Source organism: Argiope bruennichi, chromosome 8, assembly GCF_947563725.1.
Source record: "Argiope bruennichi chromosome 8, qqArgBrue1.1, whole genome shotgun sequence".
NCBI classification, from domain to species: domain Eukaryota; kingdom Metazoa; phylum Arthropoda; class Arachnida; order Araneae; family Araneidae; genus Argiope; species Argiope bruennichi.
In genome coordinates this window covers 110,753,521-110,779,405 of record NC_079158.1, presented here as the reverse complement: position 1 = coordinate 110,779,405, position 25,885 = coordinate 110,753,521, and the positions used below count along the sequence as shown (strand labels likewise).

The following is a 25,885-nucleotide window of genomic DNA, read 5'->3' as shown; positions in this document are numbered from 1 at the left end:
TGGCGATTAACTGATCAGAAATGTTGCACAAAAATGATTTTAAATCAGTGGGAGTGGTTTCTCCAAAGCTTTCTCATACACTATAATAAAGGTATTATCTCAAAGAACGCGTTGAAAAGCAATGGCGTAGAATATTTAGGAAATATTAACCTTTGGTGCGAATCTTTCGTGTTATCTTTGGCGATTAACTGATCAGAAATGTTGCACAAAAATGATTTTAAATCAGTGGGAGTGGTTTCTCCAAAGCTTTCTCATACACTATAATAAAGGTATTATCTCAAAGAACGCGTTGAAAAGCAATGGCGTAGAATATTTAGGAAATATTAACCTTTGGTGCGAATCTTTCGTGTTATCTTTGGCGATTAACTGATCAGAAATGTTGCACAAAAATGATTTTAAATCAGTGGGAGTGGTTTCTCCAAAGCTTTCTCATACACTATAATAAAGGTATTATCTCAAAGAACGCGTTGAAAAGCAATGGCGTAGAATATTTAGGAAATATTAACCTTTGGTGCGAATCTTTCGTGTTATCTTTGGCGATTAACTGATCAGAAATGTTGCACAAAAATGATTTTAAATCAGTGGGAGTGGTTTCTCCAAAGCTTTCTCATACACTATAATAAAGGTATTATCTCAAAGAACGCGTTGAAAAGCAATGGCGTAGAATATTTAGGAAATATTAACCTTTGGTGCGAATCTTTCGTGTTATCTTTGGCGATTAACTGATCAGAAATGTTGCACAAAAATGATTTTAAATCAGTGGGAGTGGTTTCTCCAAAGCTTTCTCATACACTATAATAAAGGTATTATCTCAAAGAACGCGTTGAAAAGCAATGGCGTAGAATATTTAGGAAATATTAACCTTTGGTGCGAATCTTTCGTGTTATATTTGGCGATTAACTGATCAGAAATGTTGCACAAAAATGATTTTAAATCAGTGGGAGTGGTTTCTCCAAAGCTTTCTCATACACTATAATAAAGGTATTATCTCAAAGAACGCGTTGAAAAGCAATGGCGTAGAATATTTAGGAAATATTAACCTTTGGTGCGAATCTTTCGTGTTATCTTTGGCGATTAACTGATCAGAAATGTTGCACAAAAATGATTTTAAATCAGTGGGAGTGGTTTCTCCAAAGCTTTCTCATACACTATAATAAAGGTATTATCTCAAAGAACGCGTTGAAAAGCAATGGCGTAGAATATTTAGGAAATATTAACCTTTGGTGCGAATCTTTCGTGTTATATTTGGCGATTAACTGATCAGAAATGTTGCACAAAAATGATTTTAAATCAGTGGGAGTGGTTTCTCCAAAGCTTTCTCATACACTATAATAAAGGTATTATCTCAAAGAACGCGTTGAAAAGCAATGGCGTAGAATATTTAGGAAATATTAACCTTTGGTGCGAATCTTTCGTGTTATATTTGGCGATTAACTGATCAGAAATGTTGCACAAAAATGATTTTAAATCAGTGGGAGTGGTTTCTCCAAAGCTTTCTCATACACTATAATAAAGGTATTATCTCAAAGAACGCGTTGAAAAGCAATGGCGTAGAATATTTAGGAAATATTAACCTTTGGTGCGAATCTTTCGTGTTATCTTTGGCGATTAACTGATCAGAAATGTTGCACAAAAATGATTTTAAATCAGTGGGAGTGGTTTCTCCAAAGCTTTCTCATACACTATAATAAAGGTATTATCTCAAAGAACGCGTTGAAAAGCAATGGCGTAGAATATTTAGGAAATATTAACCTTTGGTGCGAATCTTTCGTGTTATCTTTGGCGATTAACTGATCAGAAATGTTGCACAAAAATGATTTTAAATCAGTGGGAGTGGTTTCTCCAAAGCTTTCTCATACACTATAATAAAGGTATTATCTCAAAGAACGCGTTGAAAAGCAATGGCGTAGAATATTTAGGAAATATTAACCTTTGGTGCGAATCTTTCGTGTTATCTTTGGCGATTAACTGATCAGAAATGTTGCACAAAAATGATTTTAAATCAGTGGGAGTGGTTTCTCCAAAGCTTTCTCATACACTATAATAAAGGTATTATCTCAAAGAACGCGTTGAAAAGCAATGGCGTAGAATATTTAGGAAATATTAACCTTTGGTGCGAATCTTTCGTGTTATCTTTGGCGATTAACTGATCAGAAATGTTGCACAAAAATGATTTTAAATCAGTGGGAGTGGTTTCTCCAAAGCTTTCTCATACACTATAATAAAGGTATTATCTCAAAGAACGCGTTGAAAAGCAATGGCGTAGAATATTTAGGAAATATTAACCTTTGGTGCGAATCTTTCGTGTTATCTTTGGCGATTAACTGATCAGAAATGTTGCACAAAAATGATTTTAAATCAGTGGGAGTGGTTTCTCCAAAGCTTTCTCATACACTATAATAAAGGTATTATCTCAAAGAACGCGTTGAAAAGCAATGGCGTAGAATATTTAGGAAATATTAACCTTTGGTGCGAATCTTTCGTGTTATATTTGGCGATTAACTGATCAGAAATGTTGCACAAAAATGATTTTAAATCAGTGGGAGTGGTTTCTCCAAAGCTTTCTCATACACTATAATAAAGGTATTATCTCAAAGAACGCGTTGAAAAGCAATGGCGTAGAATATTTAGGAAATATTAACCTTTGGAGCGAATCTTTCGTGTTATCTTTGGCGAGTTATTTGGCGATTAATTCCTGGCATGCGGTTTATAACATTCGAAACTCGAATCTGTATTTTAGACACGTTTTTCCCAACTGATTGAAATAAAAAATTGACACAAAAGTACAATTGCAGTTATAAAATCACATACCAAATTTGATATATTTCGGTCATTGCGACTTTGATTGATCGCGTTTACATATTTCTAAAAGTACAGACTGACAGACTGTCATCTTTTGTTGGATTTGGCTCAAAATTCGATAGGTGTTAGACTATAGATGTTAATTCTGTGCGTCGAATTTTAACTCTCTAGCTCTTTTCATCTTGTAGTTATCGTTTCAACGTATATTCGAACATCTGGACTTCCGCTGAACTCAAAATTTGATAGAAATCTATAAATTTGGTATAAAGACAATATACCAAATTTCATCCCTCTAGCTCCAAGCGTTTTTGACTTCTCTATCGCAGACATTTTCCAAAAATGTGTTACTATATTTTCTATACACTACATATACACAGATTACTATTTTTTCTCTATATTACGTAAACGAGAAAGTTTTGCTACATTTTCGGGTATTATCGCGAGGAAAAGCCCAAATATTGCTGATTTTCATCCAATTAAAATTTTAAAAATATCATACCAGTTGTACCGTCCGTAGATCTTGTTCAACGATCTAGCCTGTAGGGCGCCAACACTTATCTTCTGGATTTGAAAAACCTGGATCTCGATTTTTTTTAGACACACATTTAAAATTTATTTTTACATTAAAAAACATTTTAAAAAGGGGTTGTCACGGCACAGAGAGGACCGGGAAAATACAGGGAATTAAGTAAATCATCTGAAAAACATGGAAAATGTAGGGAAATTCGAAAATTTCCATAAAAACATAAAGAATACAGGGAATTTTAAGCTTCCTCTCTAATTATTTAATTATAAAATATTATAGTCAATAGTTCCAAAAGCGAAACATCATTCGCGATAGTGTATATGCGGTAATTCATCCCTTTTCCACTCGCTCCCCCTATAAAGTCCAATTTCATTTTCAGAGGCAGTTGTTCTTTTTTCATGAGATTTTTCCTGGAGGGGCCACCTCGAAATGAGGATGAGATGCTTCCGGCATGGTGATTGTATCTCGTCACTCTGGAGGGTACACGGAAAGGTGGGGGTCTGGCTCCTCCCATCGATGACGGGACGTACTTTCTAAAGCCGCGGTCCCACGACCGGAGGATCTTCACAGATGTGGTCATAAAACTGTCACCCTTCCTTCATGGTGCCACCCCCGTCAGTGGCAGCGGACCCACGATCGGAGAAATCTTCAGACGGTACGCGTTCTCCTTTCGACCGCTCAAAACCCTCAGTTTCTTTGACCCCCCCCCATAGCCCAAACAGATTTTCCAGCTCTTTGATTTTTATCCATCTACCGACATTTTGGGGAAGCCGCAGGCGTACCACGGGCGACGGGGGAGTGTGTTCCCCCAGTGGGTCGGATGCCAGATTTATGACCAAATTCGTGAGGTGGCAGGTCGTTGGACCGCCGCTTAAGGGAAAGGTTGTACTGTGGCCTGTGGTTCTCGCTAGTTTTGTTGTTGCGGCGATCCGGTCATTCGGTATTATTTATACATGTGCTTTCGGGCGGATCGGAGAGTCAGTGATATGACTTCCATGAGATTCCCGTACTGCAGCTAATGAGCATGAGCGAGACTGCTGAAACTACGTGAGGGAATAGAATACATTTTTCTGGCAGGAATAGCAAAACATTTAATCTGCAGAAGCATCGAGATAGTGTTTAGTCACCCACATGTGAGTTTATTGAACAGTCTGTTTATTATTTGAACAGATAAGAGCTTACTCATTTAAAACAATGAGCATCTCAAAATGCGTATTTAACATGGAGTGGACGGAGAAAAAGCATCAATCCTGAACTTTGTTAAATGAGAGAAGGCCCGCAAAATCCATTTGCTGCATACTGCTATCTTTATAAGAAAACAGGCTTATACTACTCATGCCAAAAGAGTAAAACATACAAAACTACATGGCAGTTCAAAAAAGTCATCAATGATATTGGAACTTTGTATCTAAAAGGAATAAGATGGCACGTCAAGTCAGAGAACGACAAATTTGATATCCGAAAATAATCCGATTTCGAACTTTTTAGTTTAAGAACAATAATTTAAAGCTGAAATTTGTGGGGCACTAAAACGTGTTGCACCACATTCGTCCATTAATACCTTCAATAATATATAGGGAATATTTTCACACATGCTCAAATGATAGTGAAATACCCCAAAAATATAGGTAAAGACCTCCGACAAGAGTGCTTTCTCTTCTATAACTATATAACTAACTTTCTTAAACTTTTACATGACAATCATATTGGTAATCATTCTAAAGACAAGCTTTTAAAACTGATCGGAAATATTGCACAAAAAAGATTTTATTACTCTCTTCGTTCTCGGAGGCCCCGATAAGGTCATACAAAAATTTCAGGTATTATTTCTCGGATTAGCGCAATTTTTCAAATAATCTTTTAAGAGATCCTTGAACAGTTAAAAATTCGTAATTCATGAAGATTTGTACCGCATTTCACAAAAATGCAAAATGGATCTTATTGTAAGATAATTGGCGTGAACAAACCAATAGAGTCTCCACAAAAAAAATTGGTATTCAGTGTTTGTAAGGCATATCATTGCTCAAGAATTGTTTGAGAACTTTAAAGAAGTTATATCAGGTTTAGACATACAGTTACTTTTCAAATTAGTATGGATGGACCAAATGTAAATTTTAAAACATGGCAAAGAACTTTCGTGCGAAATTGACTAAAATTTTAGATCTAGGTACTTGTGCTCTACACAAAATCTATGGAGCGATTCCATATGGACATAAAACTACTGGATGTAAAGTAGATGTTACTCCTATGAATGTATAGAAAATTGAAAGATAGCCCAGCTGGACATGTTGATTTCCTGGAAGTTACAGATTCTTCTGAATTTTCATTAAAGTTTTGTTTAGGGTAGAAATTGTTAGTGTTTGCGAACGAGCTCCAAAATTTTTTGACAACATAAAGGAATTTAAAGATTTCAGTAAAATAACTTTACTTGGATCTATCACGAGTGATAATATTATATATGCTTGTCAGAACCAATTTATTTCGATTAAAATTAATTTCTTCTAAATTGTTAATATTCTTCAGCCATTTCTTTAAAAAAATTCAAACATCTGAGCCAATGGTGCCTTACTTATATGAAAATCTTTTAATTTTTGCAAAACAATTAATGAAAAATATTGCCAAAAGAGGCATAACTGTAGAAGCAAAAACATTAGATAGTTTATTTGTGACAGAAGATTGAGAAAAAATACCGAATATTGAAATTGTAATTACAAGCTACTTGATTACTAATGGAGCTACTGAAGATGAAAAAAGAAATTTTTTAGTAGAGCATTTTATATTTGAGAAAAATCCCATAATTTTTTTTGAATGTCCATAATTAAATTTTTTGCTGTTTTAAAGGCTATATTTTGTTTAAATCCATATTTATAAAAAAAAAAAAGAGAAAAAAATGCTTTATTAAGTTTATGTTGAGAACGAGTAAAAATCCAATTTTAAATTTTTCTGGAAAAAAAAAAAGTGAATATAAAGAGCAGCTTGTTTCATTTAATGAAAAAATTCATTTGGATTATTTCTATTCTTATATTTTGAAGCCAAAAGAATTTAATGATTTTTTGGCAAGTTTTAAAAATAATTCTTGTATTGCGACACTGCAATAAATAAAAATAATTCTTGTATTACAATATGGCTGTGGAAATTGGATTTAATATCAACAAGGATATGCTTGTTGAAATTGTGAAAGAAAATTCTTTAATTGGTCTAAGAATTGTGCATGAAATCAATGCTCCTATCTTAAAAGATTTGTTTCAGTACGGTAAATTAGCACGTGCGAGGTATTATGAAGATTTAAGCAGCGTTCTATTGGGCGCAACAGTAAGTCACGCCTATTTCATAACGATCACGTGACCGTAATGGGACAATGGCAAATAGTAGTTCCGATGAGACAACCATTTGCCATTGTCCCGTTGGAGATACGTGATTCTCCTGAGGCAGGCGTGGTCTTCCATTGCGCGCAATAATTGGCCTCGTGTGAACGCTACTTTAGAAAAGCAGAAAAAAGTTCAGGGAAAAGAACGGAGGGAGGGAGGGAGTGCAACAAATGCAAAGAAGCATCGTAAACGAAACTGTCACAGAAGAAAAACACGAAACTGATGACTGACATATTTGCAGAAATTAAGGTCAAATTTATGAATTGTCAAAAATAAATAATAATAAAAAGTACTAATTCTGCTCTGTAATGTTTCTTGTTAAGTAATCATTAAATGGTTTGTATCATGATAGCAAAAATGTTATTCTATGTTTTATTTTATTTTAATTTTGTGCGTCTTACAATGAAAAAGCATGAAAAGTTATCAATATTTCCCCCCTAATATATAAATTTTATCATGTTAAATTCTAGGCAATAAAGAATTTTTTTTTCTGCATGTAAATATAAGCATTTATTTAATATGCTATTATTTTAAGTAATCTATACTTATAATAAAGCTCAATGTGTGTGTGTGTGTGTTGGCGCTCTACAGGCCAGGTCATTTGACATACAGCTATCAAATTTGGTACATATATACCTTAGAGGTCAGGAATGTGCACCTGGGGTCCCTTTTTTTGAAATTTTAATTATTAATTAAAAACTAACTTTCCCGCCAAAAAAATCTTCCATTTTCCCCACCGCCAAATGAGTAAGGCTAGTTTTTTTTTTCTCCCAACAGTAATGAGGCCAGGGTTAACATTTTTCGGCGGATTATTTCAAACGATTCTGTTTATTTTCTTAATGTTTTATGCATTTAAAATTAAACATTGTTCATTAATCCATGCTTCAGATTCATTCTGAAGTACTTTTGAATTAAAATAACACAGAATAAAGGAAATTAAAAATGTATAATCTGCATAACGTTACCCCAACTGGCGTAGAAAAATTCACGCATTTGCGCTGACGTAACTGGCGAAGAAAATTCACGCATGCTCATTGTGTTCTGATTGTTGCCATGACAACCGTTATCAACGGATGATTTAAATTATTTTTAGGTTAGTTGCATGCTTTTGTAAGTAAATTGTATTTATGTTAGTTATATATATTTTTTGTATATGCTTATAGTTTTAAGTACATCGTTTTTTAAGTAGTTTTTTTAAACCTGTTTTCGATCGATTATTTTAAACGATTCATTTTCTTTAAGTTTGATGCATTTAAAATTAAACCTTGTTAATGAATCGATCTGTTCATGATGAATCTGAGAAAATTTGTTGAAAAATTCTTAGATATTACATAACTTAAGAAAGATATTCTTTAGTGCCCATAAAGTTTAAACGCTCAGTGACTCTATTATCAGTAATCATATTATTAAAAAAAATGCTTTGTTTCAGTAAAAAAATATTATTATATTAATTGCAGTTTAGTCATTTCCATTTTAATTTTAAGCATAAATTCTACCGGAACTAACAGAAAATTAGAGAGATACATATTATGTTATGGCTGAAGGACTGTATATTATTATGAGTGAATTACATGACTATCAAAATTTGAAGCTTTAAAATATTTGATGAAGCTATTAAAGTAGGAATTACATAAAATATTTAATTATTAAAATTTTAACGAGCATTAAGATTGGCGAACCGGCTGGTCGCCAAAGGCGGCTAGTGTTAAATATTTGCTTCTTTTACTTGCTTTTTCCTCTCATTATGTGCATTGTTATTCCATTATAACTAGGCACATATGAATGCTGCTCAAACATTTTCTTTTATATTATATACACGTACAGGGAAATCTCCCACCCCAGATTTGAGTGGTACCATGTATATAGTAGAATAATCCAGGTTTTTTTTTTTTATTTAATAAATTGCTCATTTACTCAAAAGTAATTGAAGTCTGTCAAGTTTGAATGTTCTTTTATTGTATTATATTATTTTTGCAATATTTTTGAGGATAATAAAAAGAAAAAAAAAAATGAATACAGAAATATTGAATTGAGAGCAGTTTCAGTATTTCTGTCAGAAAAATTGAAATGAAATTATATAAGGCACCCATTAGTTTTAAATCATTTTCAGATTGATGTGTAAAGGTAAGTGCTGATAGGAGGAAAATCTTTTTTATTCTATTACAAGGCCTGTTAAACCAACTGCCTTCCAAGATTTTTGTTGTTAAATCAGTAAAATTTATATTTCCAATTTATTGTAAAATAAAATGCAAGATTTTATACACACATCTCTTATGGGTTTAATGAAATATCTACCCTATGTACGGATGTATATATATCAAAATTACATAAGCCATAAGTAGGAATATTGGGGGCCGGGATAGCCTAGTTGGTAAGGTGTTGGATTCGCATCCCTTGGGTTGCAAGTTCGAAACCCACTAGCCGAAGACTCTCCGTGTGTGTGGTGGCTGGCGCACGTATAAATCTGTCGTGGTCACAAAATCCTCCATGTCGAGAGTAATACCACTGGAGGTACTGGTTCAGAAGTGATCGTTCTCTGATTCAGGTCTAAATTACGATCTGTGGATGAATGAATGAAGTCCGCCCCGTAAAAAGGGTTGTGACGTGTGAGTAGCTAAGTGGCACTCTTGCCCTTACTTGGCGCTACGGGAAAAACAAGAGACGCTCATTCGGCTTAAATCGTTGACAGATAACTGTCAGCGGGCTTGTAAAATACCAGAAGTCACAACACAACAGGTATATTGGCTATATTTAATTTCAGTTATATCGTTTATATATAATTACATATCCATAATCCCCACAAATTGTCAAACTTTAAAGTCTTGTTATTTTAACTGCCTTTCATCGGATCTGTTAATTAATCCATTTTTCTAATGAACATCAATTCCATGACAACACAGCGCAATTAAAAACGCAAATGTCCGGTTCACGTAGCTTTTAAACATAATTTGGCAACTAGACTTTTTTATTCATCGTGTAAATTACATAAATATTAAAATGAATTCTTTAGTTTTCAAAAATGGAAGAATATCACACGATTAAATATTTAATGAAACAACGAAAGGAGAATAAATTAAGCCATTATTGCAAATTATTATTTAAATTTAATTCAATTATTCTAAAAAAATTGTCAGAATGCCGGAAAAATTTTAATGATTATTAAATTGGTATAATTAAAAAAAAGCATTTCTTTAAATTCTGAAATGGTGACAAATTCTTTTTTGTGCAATAATATTTTTGAACTTCATTAGAAAAAGAAAAATGCCAAAATTAGCTTAAAATTAATTAAAATTTCAAAACTAAATCGTTCTGAAGTGGAAATTTCCACTCTCCACAGTATATATGTAACCCAAATTTGTAGCTGTAAGTTAAAAGATCTGGCCTATAGAGCGCCAATACACAAACACACACGGAGAGACAGATATACACACACATTCATTTATAGTTGTAGTTGCTACTGTTAAAATTCCTGACTTAAGGCAGTACTCGAAAAATCATTTAAAAATTTTTTTTTTATTGGCTTATATGATAAATTGAGTTTTTCTAAAAGTGCCTGCAAAATTTTAGAGCTGTAGCTTTATTTTTTATTAAGTTATTGAAGAATTTTTGATGCATGATAGGAGAGTAAACAATATTGTCACTACCACTTTTCAGATTCAAACACTTGTAAAAGAAACTCATTTGACAAAAATATTGCCAATTTACCAAAGTCTTGCATCAAATGAGGTATTAGAGTGATGTATTCGGTGCATGCCTCAAAATTCCAATGAGATTCTCCAAGTGTCATTTGGAGTAAATGCTCATAAGTTACAACTGCATCGATCAAGCAGACTAGAAGAAATAGCATTAAGAATAGCAGAAATAGCAAGCAGAAATATACATTTAATCAATTTTGATATGCGCATTAATTTTTTAAAAGTGTTATGAGAAAGATTTGTGAAGTTTTGATTTTTCGTTTTCTTCATATCTTTAATATACAAAATATAATATCTTGTTTCAATAAATTTTTGCATTTTTTTAACTTTAAACAATTTAGAATAATTAGAATCGCATTTTGTAAAAGTTACAGGCAAATTGAATAAATTTTATATTATGATCTAGATGAATCCAAATTTTAAATGCATTTTTCTCCATGTTTTTTTTTTTTTTTTTTTTTGCTTATATGCTACATTTCGAAAGCCTAAGGCTTTCTTAAAAATGGAGGTAGAGGTGTGAAATTTTTTTGAATGTTCAGAAATATATGTTTTATAAAACTTAGCATGAAATTACCTTAAAGGAGGGTAGTAATTTTTTTAAAAAGGATCAAAGTCAAAATTTCTGCATTTTTCAGATTTTTGTGTGTTTTTTTACAATAAAAAAATATAAAAACTTAAATACTGTTGGCAAGAGAAAATCCATACTAAGTTTTATGTAATTATATTAATAGCAACCTGGAAAAAATTTAGAGAAAAATCTTCATATTTAAAAAAAACAGTAAAGTTTTTTAAAAAAACTTAAATTTTTTTAAAAAATTAAATTATTTCAAAAAATTTTTTAAGGGAAAGTTATAGAGTATTATTTTACATAAAATAAAATATAATTTTAAACATTAAAATTTAAAAGAAAATTTTTGAGGTACCGTGTCACCTTAACCATGATATGATGTAACCCTTTTACGCACGCGTAAATGGTGACGTCTGGGAAAAAAAAATCCCATGATCCCACAGTACCATATGCAAGTTTCAGTTTCAGTTCAGTTTTGGTTGATGAAGTGTATAAGAATGGAACCAAAGATGGTTGTATGCTATATAAAGAATTCGTGCACGTAAAATTAAATATTTGTAAATAATTATCTGTGCCTGTGTTCTCATCTAGCAAATAAAAGAGATGATAAAAAAAGTGAATGCTTGGATTAATGTTTTCTATGTTCTTGTGAACTAATTCATGTTGGAATATCTCGATTCTTCTATTTTAGAAGTTCCTGGAAAGACAGATGAGAATGATTTTCCCTTACATTTCTATATTTTTTGTATTTGGGGCCTAGAAATCCCAAAAGCTATATTGGTTAATTAATTAGCTTTTGTTTATTCTAAAGAAGATTTGGATTCGATATGAAAATCATGTCAAATTTGGGAGCATAAATTGATGATTTTTTAATTTATTTTTTCGTACTTTTTATTGATGTTTTTTTTTTTTTTTTTTTTATACTTTAGGGATTTATTACACAAAAGAAGATGACTTCTGATAAATGCTTGTTACATCATCTTTGAACCCATAAATATTATCTGTTCCCATTTACACCATGAACCATGCAGAGCAAAATAATTATTTTAAGAGGCTATAGAATCTTCAAACCTTTAAGTCTTCGATTTAAATTTTTATTATTTTTTTTTATGATTCCATTTGATAGCCGAAACCTTTTTGAACATTTTTTGGTTTTGCACATGTGTGCACGTTAATTAGTTTAAAAGATAAGAGTAAAAAACGTGAAGATCACTGTTGACTTTTCACTCAGAAACGCTTATTTTAAATTCATTTTTCTCAACGCTACATTTTAAGAGCTTGCACGCAAGATTAAACAAAAATGGTCCATCCATTCACTATGAAATTTCCCAGGTGTGCTTATACATACATATTAAAGAAAATTATGCAAAATCCATTTATATCCTGAGTATACATTTTTTTTTCATGCTTGCAAATATGCTAAATGTGTTTGTTTTTAAAAAAGTGTTATGTTTTTTAAAAACATAAAATGTAAAATAACTCCAATAAATATACTAAAATATTTATCACTACATGATTAACAAGTTATGTTTTTTGGGAGTAAATTGGTGTAACAATTCTATATATAAATTACTTATTTCTTTGAAATATCGTCTGAAAATTCAAAATTTTATTAAATCCCTTTCAATGGAATGTTTCTTCAATTGTTATTAATGTTTTTAAAAATTTAACTCAGATAATTTTATAATACAAAAGTAAAAATTGATCTTTTCTATTCTTTTTTGAAATTTGTTTTAGATCTTTGAAAACTCTTTATTGGTTTAAAGTAGTTATTTAATAATACATTAAGGAAAAGAAAAACTGAAATAAAACTATTAACTGATAGTCAATATAAAGAATAACTGATCTATTTTCAAGCGATTAAAATGACCAGGGCCAACTGAAAAAATAATAAATATATATAGTAGTTTATACAAAGCTAAGGGTCTTTGGCGAGCAGTTAGTTTACCCAGCTTATTGACTTTTTAAGCAGTTAAATGATTAATGAGAAATGCATTTAAAAAAAATTACAAATAATGTATCAAATTGAATTAAAAATATTAAAATTAAGGAAAAGCATTGTACGAAAATGAAGCTGATATAATTAAAAAAAAAGAAGAAGCAGGCATTGAGTCTTAAGGTAATAAAAAGATCATTTTACTAAGATCTGAACTTAAATTTTTGAAAGAAGTTTCGGTTAGACTTCAGATTAATCTATAATTGCCAAAGTTGAAAATTTACGGACGATTTCTTGCCAAATGTATTATAACAATTTTTTATTGCAACCCTAAAAGCAACTTTTTACTATTTCTGATATTTATCCAGAATGGCATTTTGGCGCGTTTTTGGAGATTAACCGAATTGAGTTGAAGAAACAATGCATTACGCCGGATTTACACTCGGCCAGTAGGCAGCGCATGCGTAGAAAGGCTGAAAAATGCTGTTTGGTATTTTCTTTTTTTTTTCCTTACTGCGCATGCGCTTGTATTATTTGGATCTTTTTTTTTTTTTTTTGGCGTGAAAAAACTTATTTCTTATCATAGATTAATTCCGGCATTTTTTGTTCTTTATTCTTTCTGATGGGAGGTTGTGTGTGTGTTTTCATTTTATTTGCCATTTCTTATCTATAGTTTTTCCAAATTTAAGTATGTTGATCCCCCATTTTTTTTATTTTACCATGTTTCTTTGTGCAAATATTCATCACTTTAATACGTTACGCAGTGAAAAAAAATTTCAGGGACGCCAAAACGACAATTTATAGTCAAGAATGGAATGTCTGAAATTATGGCAAACATAAACCAGTCTCTTTCTACGCATGCGCAGTCGAGTGCAAACCCGACATTAATTTGAAGTCGTATCATTACTTAATATCTGGCGATCAATTTTTTTTATCATGTGAGAACATGATGTTTTGGTTAGGTTTTGAACCTCGGAATCACGTAGGCAATGAATAAAGCATAAATGGCAATTTTCATCATCATCTTTTAATCGCATATATTTTTTTACCTGCTTTTACCAATATTGTATTATTATTATGTACGCTTCTTTGAAAGCAGATGCGTTTTTAAAAGGTTGACGTAGAACTATGACATCATAGCTGTTATTTTCATGGAATGTAATTTTTTTTTCGGAGGGAATGAAATAATTTAATTTTTATAATATTTTCAAAAAACTTCACTCGCGTTTAATAACAGTATTGATATAAGTATTTTCTCTTTCCCCTAATGAGGAAATATCACTCCATTCATTCTTAAGTGGGAAACATTTAAGGATTTGTCTCCTATTCTAAGATTAATCCATTATGAAACTGTTTTATGATGTCAGAAATTAAAAAACAGCAGTTTGTGTTTACAAAATTATTGTTTTTATAAAAATTCTATGTAAATTAATATGTTTGTTTTGGTTAGGGGGTTTTGGAGCTCGAAATCGCGTAGGCAATAAATAAAGTATAAATGACAATTTTCATTTTTTTCTTGGATGGCCAAAAAGTTTTGAAGCTCTCTTTGGAGCTCTCGTAAACCGGTTCAAACTGGTTAATGATTTAAATTAATTAAGACAAATAATGACTTAAAAATACTAATGTTCTCATAATAACTTGAAATTTGCGATCGTAGATTTCATTTTTTATTTATTATTATTTTTTGCGCTCGATTATTATTATTTTTTTTTGTTTGTATTACATTTCTCGATTTCTTTTATATCTTTTTTCCTCTGAATGAATATAGTTTTTGCTGACATGGCGAATAATAGTTTTTCTATTAAAAATACAATAAATCAATAGATAAACGTATTTTAATTCCGAGCAGTAAACAATCACTTTTTAGAAAATTTCATGTTTGCTGAAAGTTACATAAAATAATAAAGTTTACACATATAAAACTATATGTACAATACTTAAAAATAAAAACAATGAAAAAGTAAGTTACTTATATCTGTATTAATAATTACCAATAATTATTTCCTTGGCATTCTGCTAATAATAACTTATCTCACAAAAATAAATTGTGCGCATCGATGCTTAGCAATTTTACAATCTAATTCTAAAATTACACATAAAGCGATAATTTATTTAGAATTTTTTAAGGCATGTGTTATTTTATTATTTCAGAAGAGAGTTTCAATCTTTAAAGGAAAGAATAGCACGAATGAAAGCTAATATTATTATTTCATCAACGAAATTAAAATTAGACAAAATAACCAAAAAATAGAAAAGTGATATTTAACACATTTACTGAAAAGCTTATTTCATTTTATGACATAAAAAGATTTATAGAAAAAACTCATTCAGCATTTAAAAACTCAAATAATTATTTTCAGACATCGAAAATCCAAGTTACACGAGTTTCTATATGTGCAAGCTAGCCACAGTCCAAAATGATATGCGCAAAGTCATTTTTACTGGAAATGAAATTGATCCAAAGTTTCGAAAAACTCAGAGGTCGGTTTTTTACTATCACAGTTCAAAATCAGTTTCCAAATCTGGAATTTTGTCTCATCCTTCCTTATTTCACTTTGATAATGATCGGGAATGATATTCCAGAATTCTTTAAAAAGTTCAAAATAGTTATAACCTTCTAAAATGAAATCATTAAATATGTGATCCAAGATGGCTTTAAAATCTGTAAACACCATGTGTCTCGATATGTCTGTCGCCAGCTTTATGAAAACAGATTGGAACGGCCATTTCAAAAAACGTTGGAGCACAAATACAGGTTTTGCTCGAAAAAATTCGAAACATTCGCTTTCATTCATTTGGTACAGACACAAATAGAAATCATCTGCCTGAACGCCGAAGCCATCGTTTAAAAAATAACCCATCCTATATTCCAGCGGCAAAAAGCGAAAGTAAGAACTTAATCTCAAGAGTATTCTAGGTTGCCTTATTTGTGCGGGATTGAAATAATCTTTAATTAATTCTTCCATGGATTTTGCGTTCTCTTCCGCGAGCAATTTTGTCCACAAATTCACTGCAGAATTAATTTGTCTTCCAGAAATTCTTATTCCAGATTCTTGCATCGCATCCCAAAGACTCAGAATTTCGTCCATAAAGAAATATGTGCAGGCGATAATAAAACGATGACTGATATCAAAGTTTTCACTGTGAACAATTTTCTTTGCCGTTTGTTCTCTGTCAATCATTCCAGTAGTTTTCCAGCAAAATAAGCTGTAGTCAACATAGAACTGGCCCTGGAGATGGGATAGATACAAATTGTGATCGTTCAGCCACAACATAACTTCGTTATGCATAGGGTGGATTATTTTCCCCACTTCCTCCGAAATAAAAGATGGAAGAAAAGGCAATTTCTCCAATATTTTCATCTTTGTTAATTCCCATTGATCACGTCTATCGCGTCGAGAACAATGTAATGGATTCAGCATCCTCATATCGTCATTTAGCACCTTTCCTATCTCACTGTTCTGTAGGAGATTCGAAACAACTTTCACTGAAGCCATATGCACTACAGACGGCACGAAATTAAAATTCATTGTCTCAGAAAAAATAACCTTTATATGTCAGTTCAAAGAGATTGCTAATTATTTAGCTTTTAGAACTAGCTTATTAGAATCCTTGTTCGATATTATGCCGCATATTTTTGAAATGGGAACCAGATGGGAAATTATTCTTGGTTAAAGAGGAAAAAAAAAGTAGTAGAGAAACACAGAGAGCCATTAAAATTCCAGAAGACTCGGGTAGAGCGAGACATAATGATGGAGTAAACAAAAGATGAGTAGGTAGAATTGTCAGAAACTCCGATGTTAATTGCAGAATAACCTACAGAAAAAAAGAAAAGAAAAGGGGAAAAAGAAGGTATAAGTTTTGCCATTTTTCTATAAAATAAAAATTAAATATTTTTTTTAAAAAAATTATATGAGTGTGTTATAATTTAAACTGAAAGTCGATGGTTTGAAAAAAAAAACAAAACATCCAATTAAAAATCATTTTTTTTCAATTAAGTAAAATAATTGAAAAATATCTAAATTTTACATGACTAATTATTTATATTAGACAGAAAACTGAAAGTTTATACATAAATCTTGATACCTGTCACGAATTTCAGAAACTGGTATATATGCTTGTTACATGAAATGTTTTCTAGAACTTCTTTATAGTATATAATTCTTTTACATACAATGGCAATACCAACTAATTTAATACCAATAACAAGATTGAGACAGAACTGTGCAAAATTAGCTTTATAATTTAAATTTCTAGACGCTCAATAAATATACATTTCTTCAAATATTCGATTTGAATGTCTGAAGATGGCTTTCAAAAATTTAATTCAGAAAGTTTTATAGCAATTCAGGAAATAAAATTATTTAAGCGATCCAATAAAAAAATAAATAGTTTTTCTATTACAAAGTCTATTAACAATTATGAGAATATGTATATTGACTATTTTTAGGGCATGTAATTTGGCAATGCTGCCAGATTCAACCATTCCAGGGTAAGAACGAGCACATACAAATGATTTCACCCCCCTCCCAAATTGAAATCAAAATTTTATTTCTTTCCAATAACTTCAGAAAATGTCATTAAACTGAATTTTTATTCACAATTTTAAATTTAATCCATCATATTTTTCCATGAAGCGAGAATTTTTATCATACAAGTAGTAATTTTAATAAGAATTTTGAATTATTTTAATACATAATTTGCCTCAGTGTAACAGAATTTACATTTTACAACTATTTTTATAGATACTTTTCTTACTGTAATGAAATGTACACTTTTATTTTATTGTAGCACCTTATCTATAAATCAAACATTTTATCTGGCTATTAAAAAATACAAAATTTACCTTAATTATATTTAAGAAAAATAATGACAAATATAGAGAAAAATGGAGATTAATCAAAGCTCACATTTGTTATATTCATTTTATACTTTTAACAATCAGTAATTTCATTCTATGCAAAACATTCAGTATATCTCTATTCCTTCTTTGTATTAAAACTTACTTAAATTATTAATATATTTGATGTGTATTTTCTATCATTTTGTAGCAATTGATGCTTTTATCTAACTAAAAATTAAATTAATTACAAATAAATAATACAATTAATAAATAAATAATACTATAATAAAGATTGGTGAATCATCTAGTCACTAAAGGGGACTGCTTCCTCTACTAATAAAATTGAAAATGTGTGTGCTTGTTTGTACCCAACAGTCCAACCTGTTGGATTTAAAGCTACAAAATTTAAAGCAAGCAGTAATTTGAAGGGACAGAGTTGGAGTAATTTGAAGGACAGGATCAAATTTTAAACAAAATTTGCAAACAAGCAGAATGGCTCTTCGCATGGCAATGACCAAAAAAATATAAACATGTTCTTAATATAACTTTTTATTTTTAAAACCTTTTCAATTGTCCTCATACATTTAGGCACAATTACTTACTTAAGTTTAGCAAATTTTAAAAATGTATAATAAGACTTTCTACAAATATTTTTCATTTCTGCCATGAAATTCAAAATTCACTGCTTTATCAAATCATTTATGAACAAAAATTGTCTCTTTTGATGCATTGAGTTTTTATCTCCTTATGGTTGGAATCTATTACCTCAAGGCATATTGAATAAATGGCTTTTATTCATTTTATAACTTTTGTTAATTGAAATATCATGAAATCACTCAAAATCATTGTGATATTTTTTAAAATTTGATATCCTTTAAGACAGTTCCTTTGTGTCTCATTATCAAATTACAAATTTTTAACAATATTTTAATTTTCTAGCTATTATAATTTGATTATTTTTAATACACCCTAAGAAATATGGTAAAAAAAATTTTACATATGGCAACGCACAAACTTGAAATATGTATAATTCATACTTCCACACGTGATTTATTGCTCAAGCTTCACTTATGAAATAAATCGGCTTTATTCAAAAAGCTCAAAATTCATACTTTTTCAGATTATAGCCAAATTCTTTAACAGAAAATATTGATAAAAAATAGCTATAACCAAATGCTCATAACTATAAAGGAAAACAACTTCTAAACATCCAGAATTGTCCAACAATGAAAAATATACAATGGGAATTCCCATAACATGCAAAATTCATATGGAGTATTTTGTGTTGAGATTCTTATTTCAGAACTTTAAAAATTGATACTAGTTTAAATGCCTTAAGAGTTGAAACAGAAGAAAATAAAATTAATACGTGCTTAATATGTCTCAATAAAGAAAAATCCTACACATTTAAAGATATGAACAAATTTGTTTGTTAAAATTTTCAGTAAAAAAAAATGTATATTTTATTTTAATAAATACTTCTAAGCAAAGTAAATCTCTTTATGATTTGCAAATTTTTATAACAGGAAACCAAATTTGAATATTTTAAGAAACAATCCATTAAGTTTATTAAACTTAGAAAAGACATCTTGATATTAACAAGACCAGCTAGGTCAAAAGTGGGATACGATACAAAATTGAATTGCAGAGAGGGCCTTGTGAAAATTTTTATAAAAGAACTTGATATGGTGATAATTCATGTAACCATGACGATAATTCATAGCATTTTGCTATTAATTAATTACATTGCACAATTTAGCATAAATGAACTCCAGGAAATAAATAATAAACAACTGCTTAATTTTTAAAAAAACTAAAACTAACTAATTATAAAATACAATTTGATAAGTGAATAAATGTATAAAAGTGAATTTCAGTGTGCACCCAGCTGCGCCAACAATGCCAAGTCGCCAATAAAGATGGCGGACAAAATAAACAATTACTTCCGCGGAACAGTTACGGTTATCATTTCCCGCCATATAATTAGAACTTTTAACTAATAAGTATTTTTTTTTTTTCCAGACTGCCCAGTTCACAATTTTTTAACTTAAAAAAACATCCTACGGCTTCGCTAGCACATTGAACATAAAGACTGTGTGGATAACAGAAGCAGTACATAACCAAAAGAAAAGAAAGAACGGAGAAAGAAGTAATCGGAACATTCTCCATACAAAATTTCAAACAAACATCCTTTTCCCAACACCATCAACTCGTAAAAAATATATTCCATTCACGCTTCATCCATTCTGCCGGTTCGATATCAAACCCTTCTCAATACAAAATTTCAAACAAGCATCCTTTTCTAACTTCATCAACTCGTAATATATATATATATAACTCACCATTCATTCATTCTACAGGTTCGAAATACTCCCGACATAACAAAATTTGAAGAGAACCAACCGTTAGAACACCAAAAGAATTACGAGAACTGTGAAGAATTCCATTGCAGCTGTCTTTTAAAGTGAAAATGCAGACGATTTTTTAAAGCGCATACTGACAATTAAAAATTTCAAAAGAATAAATATTTTCTGTTAGTATTCACATTAAAAAAAAAGAAAGAAGAAAATAACTTTTAATTATAAGCTTAACTTTCTTTATTTAATAAATTTTAATTATAATAAAGAACAAAATTAAAATCTTTAATCGATATTTTTTTAATATTTTTAATTTAACATTTTTTCATAATATAGTTGTAGTTTATGTACAACTCAACCATTGCAAAAAGTAGTAAACAAAACAGCATTAGGTTGCTAGAAAAGCATTCCGATGGGTTGCAATATTGGCGACAAACTTGGGTGCACACTAATCTTCACTTAATTCAATAAATGGAATATGCAATCTCTGAATTTTCAGAGGAATTAAAAAATTTAGATGTAATTAAAAAAATTATTTGTAAATAAACATTGTAATGTTTGTAATATCATGATCTTGGAAGGTAAAGATCTCAGAAATTTACAACTTTTTGTACTAATACCATTCACAACCATTCTGCGTTATACTGGCTTAATGCATATTTAAATATAGTGACACTCTAAATATAAAAATTCACTATTCATTACAATTTATTTTGAAGCATTCTTAACACACTTTGCTTGTGAAATTTCAAAGATATTATATAAAAATTTAAATTGTTTCAAAAATGATTCTTTTAATGAATGGTAATATAAACTTAAAAAGTAGACAGGTTTAAGGAAAAAAATAAATAAATAAAAAAAGAGTTAAGCTGTTACAAAGTGACATAATGAATGCTTTATTTTAATGCAAAAATAATATAGATTCTGTAGTAATGGGAAATGATTCTTTTATGTTGATAAACAGAATCGCACATTTATAAAATAAAACTGAAATGATTTAATTGAATAATTAAAGATTTAAATTAAGTCTCACTATTTATAATTGTAAGTAAACCAACTAATATAAAAGTGAATACTTAATAACAATTTTTAAAAATCTCTATCTTTTTTAAAGCTACGGAAATGGAATTTATACAATAATATAAGTTTATTTCTTTCAATAAAAGAATCAGTCTTTCAATTAATGACATAAATTTAATTATTCTACCTGAAATTTCAAATTAAACTCACTTCTTTGAAACTTATGAACATTTCATATAAACCATCAGAATTTTTCTAAGGCAGGATGCCTGCAAAATGAATATGGCTTCTATAAGAAGAATTTCAGATGGACTTGTCATTCAAGTCAGAATCAATGAATTCATACTAATATTCATACTTATTTATTTTATACACTATTATTGCATATAAAATAAATAAACAATGAATAGATCCAAGTCCAGAATAGGAGAATTTTTATTTAGCAGACCAAATGAATACGGATCATGGAAGAAAGACCACATTGATATACAAATTAGAAAACTATTTTTATGTTGGATATAAATACAATACATTTCAAATCACGAAAGTGAGACTAATTTTCAAATAAATTCATCAGGTATCTTATTTCGTAAACCTAGCGAAATGTTTATATTATTGAATTACATTAGTAGTACCCAATTCATGATAAATTTTAATAAAATATTTTATGTATATAAGGGACATTAATGAATTTTCCAACTCATTAATGGAAGTCAAAAGTATATACTACAAAAATTGTAAAGATAAAAAATTTTTTATGGTACTTGTTGGTTGTAATGACAATCAAAAAGCACCAAGAAAAAATTTCATCAATTTGACGATTTCAATCATCACACTATATAGCATGTGATTATATAACTTGATTATATTTTTATAATTTGGTGAAATTTTTGCTTGGCACTTTTTGGTCGTTGTTAAAAAAAAATTGTACCATTTTTCATAGTTTTTTTGTTATTGACTCATTTTATTTATTATTCTTGAGATATAGAAAAAGTTTAATTTAGAAAACATCAGAAGGTATGTTTCAGTAGTACAAAATATAGCAAGTGGCCACTTATCTACAATATTTATATATTTCTATACCAGTTGAGTGCAATTTGTAATGTAATGAAATGTAATTAAACAATGAGGACAAATGCTTATGTAAATTTTCAATTTTGATATTTTTATGCACATATCTTTATCAGCAAAGGGAAATTGCATTTTGTAATGCACAAAGATCGATAATTATTCAAACATAGGTACATTTCATATACATGTTAATTTCATTTCAAGAGTATCGAGGCATTTTCACATGCACGAAGAACAGCGAATATTTGAGAGTTTCAATACAATAGTTTTTATTTCTATTTTCTGGAATTCCAATTTTTAGCTACACATTTCAAGTTATACTAAGCTATTTAATACACTGTGTGTTTTTTTATTAACACTCAGTTACTTTCCATGCAATTTATTATGCAAAAAGAATGGAATATTCAAACATGTTTTTAATAAATGGATAATAAATTTTATTCTGAGTGCATTTTTTGATATGCAGGTAAAATCCTAAGCATTCAATCATTTTAATTTAATTTTTATTCTGAATTTACTTCACATGACATTCATTTAGATATAAAAACTGCAATAAAATTATTGAAACAAATGTCATTCATTTGCTTACAAAAATCCAGTATTAAACTAACTTGAATTTTACACTTATTAAAAAAAAAGATTTGGTATTTTGCATTAACTTCAAGCCATTACCAAATTAGTAAAATTTTGGCTTAGCTGCAGACAATGGCAAACTTTACAATTACACGTATATCACTGATGTACACAGTAAATAGATTAACATGTTGTCTTTGGTGATTACTTGCTGGCAAACAATTAATATACAAGTAAAGAAGATTTAAACCAACTATTAAAAATAGTAAAAACTGTATATGCTCAACTTATCCATGATGACAGGCTTAGAGTAATTAGAATTAACTGCATTCAAATAAATAGACATTTATGAAATAAAAATTACTTGAACCTAATACAATCATACCTAAAAAAAACTGATGGGAAAAATCTTTCCAGCCTTAATTTTTGGTAATTACAGTAAGCAATGTTCAATCAGAGAAATTTTACAATCCAACTAACTGCAATAAATATTAATACGGAATACATTTACTTGGAACAAACATTACGAATTAAAAGGAGTTGGCGTTAAAAGATAAATTATTTCTATAAAAGTAAATTCAAGTTAATGACTCCAATGAAATAAATACATAAATTTATCTACGAGAGCAATGAAAAATAGGCCTATACCAATTTTAATGTTAAAATAAATTACTATAGTCAACGAAATTCATTTGCATTTGATGGAAACATAACATTATCAACTTCTCCTGCGCCTCCCATAATAAGATAGAAAAGACAAAAACTTCAATAAAATATCGAGCAACACACGAACAGTATTATTTGAATCATAATAATTAAAAATTACTTTAGTGTGCTGGTAGATGGATGCCAAAAGTCCTCCGTAAGCCAAAGCATAACAGGGGGAAAAAGCTTTATGAATTCAATTCTCTCAAGGCTATCTTCATCTGCCTTATTATGAAAGTTGAAGTACGAGCAGAAATTTGTCTTGCGTGATCAACCGCTTGCTATCGTTTGCTTTTTCAGCGCATGCTCTACCTCCTTTCTGCGCATGCGTAATCATTCTAGAATCCAAATATCTGGAAGAAATCGATATTGCTATGTCAGCCTTTTTCTTTTCAATAAAATGCTATGTGCTTGCTTTCTCCGTTTCCTAGGTTGTTGTTTAGAGTTTTTTTTTTTTTTCATTGGTTCTATAAATATATGTTTATTTACTTTAGCTGCCTTTGGCGATTAACTTGTCCGCCTTTTTAAAATTTCACCTTATAATTTGATATGATCGAAAAACATGAATTCAATTGAGTAAGTTACTGCATATTAAAAAGTGTATACATACGAAATAAAAGCCGAAGTGAAATTCCTTCTATGGAGTCAATGATTGGCAAAAGCACCCGATTTAATGTTTTGATGGATGAGTTTGAATTCCATCACAACATTTCAAAACAGTTTGCGTATCAAATTGAATTAAAAATATTATAATTAAAAGAAAAGTTGTTCGGAAATAAAATTGATAATATTTCAAAGATAATTTTTTTCTGTCTTAAGATAAAGAAAGATAATTCTTGTAAAAAAATGGTTTTTTAAAATATGAACATCGGTTTCCATTATTAAGCGATTACTTATCTGTTGACAGTAAACTCTTTATTTTTTTTAATCAAAAGAAGGGGAAAAAAAAAAGCGTTTGATTAAACTTTTTATTCGAAGCCCATTTCTTAATTTCTTGATTAAAAATAATTTTTTATACCGTTTCGAATTCTTTTTAAAAAAATTCAATAGTATCAATTTAATAATCGTGTGAATTTTTCATTAATTAAAAAAATTATTAATATTTTTTTCTTTTAATTTTTAACAGAAGATTATGTTGGCCTAAACCGTTTTCATTTTTTTTTTTTTCATCAACTATCTAATCGCGACTATCTAATTTTCTACCATTGTTGAAAATTAAAGAAGAAAGATTTTTTTTAAATATCTGTGTAGTTTACGAGAGGGATAAAAAAATGTTGCAACAATATCGTGAAATTTAGTAAATGGATGAATCTGATATTTACGTTTTCAATAGCGCTATAACACTTTTCGATTATCCTATAAAACACAATGTCGGATTTTGACAATTTGAAGCCATATTCGCTACATTTTCCTGAGGCCCTCTTCTAAGTAAATTGTACAGATCTTTTAAATTCATCTGTATACTTTTTTTTTTATTTATGTGAAATCAAATGAATAAAGTTGCTAGCCTTTATCTTTATTTTTCAATAATTTTTTTGATAACATAAAAGACAATTATGAATTAATGTGACAGTGATTTCTTTCTGTTTTTTTTTTCATATTTCCTAAATGGAATGTACATTACAATTAGCGAGTTGAATTAGTACCAAGTTTTTAAATTTTGAAACATTTTTTTTACTTTTTCTTCGTTGAAACTTTTAAAACAAGGTAACTTTTTCAATTAAAAAAAATTGGTTTTAGTTCATAAAACTCCAAATATCTTGATGAATTATAACGAGTTTTATTATAAGCCGAGAACTATTAAGAAAAAATATTTCTATTTATTTTCTTTCGAATTAGAAATAAACAACGCCAATGTTCTTTATCCCATAAACCGAATGGTATTTTTATTCAATTTCATATTTGGAAAATAAATAATTTTATAGTAAAATGCATATTAAAATCATTTAATAAGTATTATTTATTTTATTAAATTAATTAATACTTAATTTTAAATTTAAATCATTTAATTTAATATCATTAAATATAATAGTTTAAAATTATCTAATGGACTGAATTAATTATTTAAACATTGTTGACTTAAATATTTTTCAATAAGCGTTTTTAAGTTTTAAAAAAATTACAACAGTTCCAAATAATAATATCTTTTTAATTTCAACAAAATAATGAGAAAGTGCCACAGCTTTTTAAACATTTTTTTAATTACAGAATGGGTATTTTTAAAATTAAAAGTAGTATTATACTATAAAATTATAAAACAAATAAATTTTTATTTGTTTTATCTTATTTTTATATAATGCACACTCCCATGTTGGAACTTCCTCAATTTTTTTTATATATATTCTGTAAAACTATCTTAGGAATGCATTATTTTTATTTTCTCGTATATGCAGTACAGAGAAAATAAAAATTGTAATCGTT

General features: G+C 29.3%; 1 protein-coding gene across 2 annotated transcripts in view; it reads right to left on the bottom strand.

The window, feature by feature from the left end:
- Window positions 1-23,738, bottom strand: part of LOC129981115 (uncharacterized) — a 29,351-nt gene extending 5,613 nt beyond the window's left edge. The window contains exons 1-2 of one of the 2 annotated variants that reach the window (XM_056091792.1): window positions 23,586-23,738; window positions 14,825-16,711 (exon numbers count right to left, since the gene is read on the bottom strand). In XM_056091792.1, coding sequence (XP_055947767.1) covers window positions 15,334-16,425 — 1,092 coding nt within the window. In that variant the 5' untranslated portion in view covers window positions 16,426-16,711; window positions 23,586-23,738 and the 3' untranslated portion in view covers window positions 14,825-15,333. Of the gene's footprint in view, window positions 1-14,824; window positions 16,712-23,585 lie in introns of those variants that run through there. The other variant, XM_056091793.1, reaches the window with a different exon arrangement.
- Between the last annotated feature and the right edge of the window lie 2,147 nt (window positions 23,739-25,885).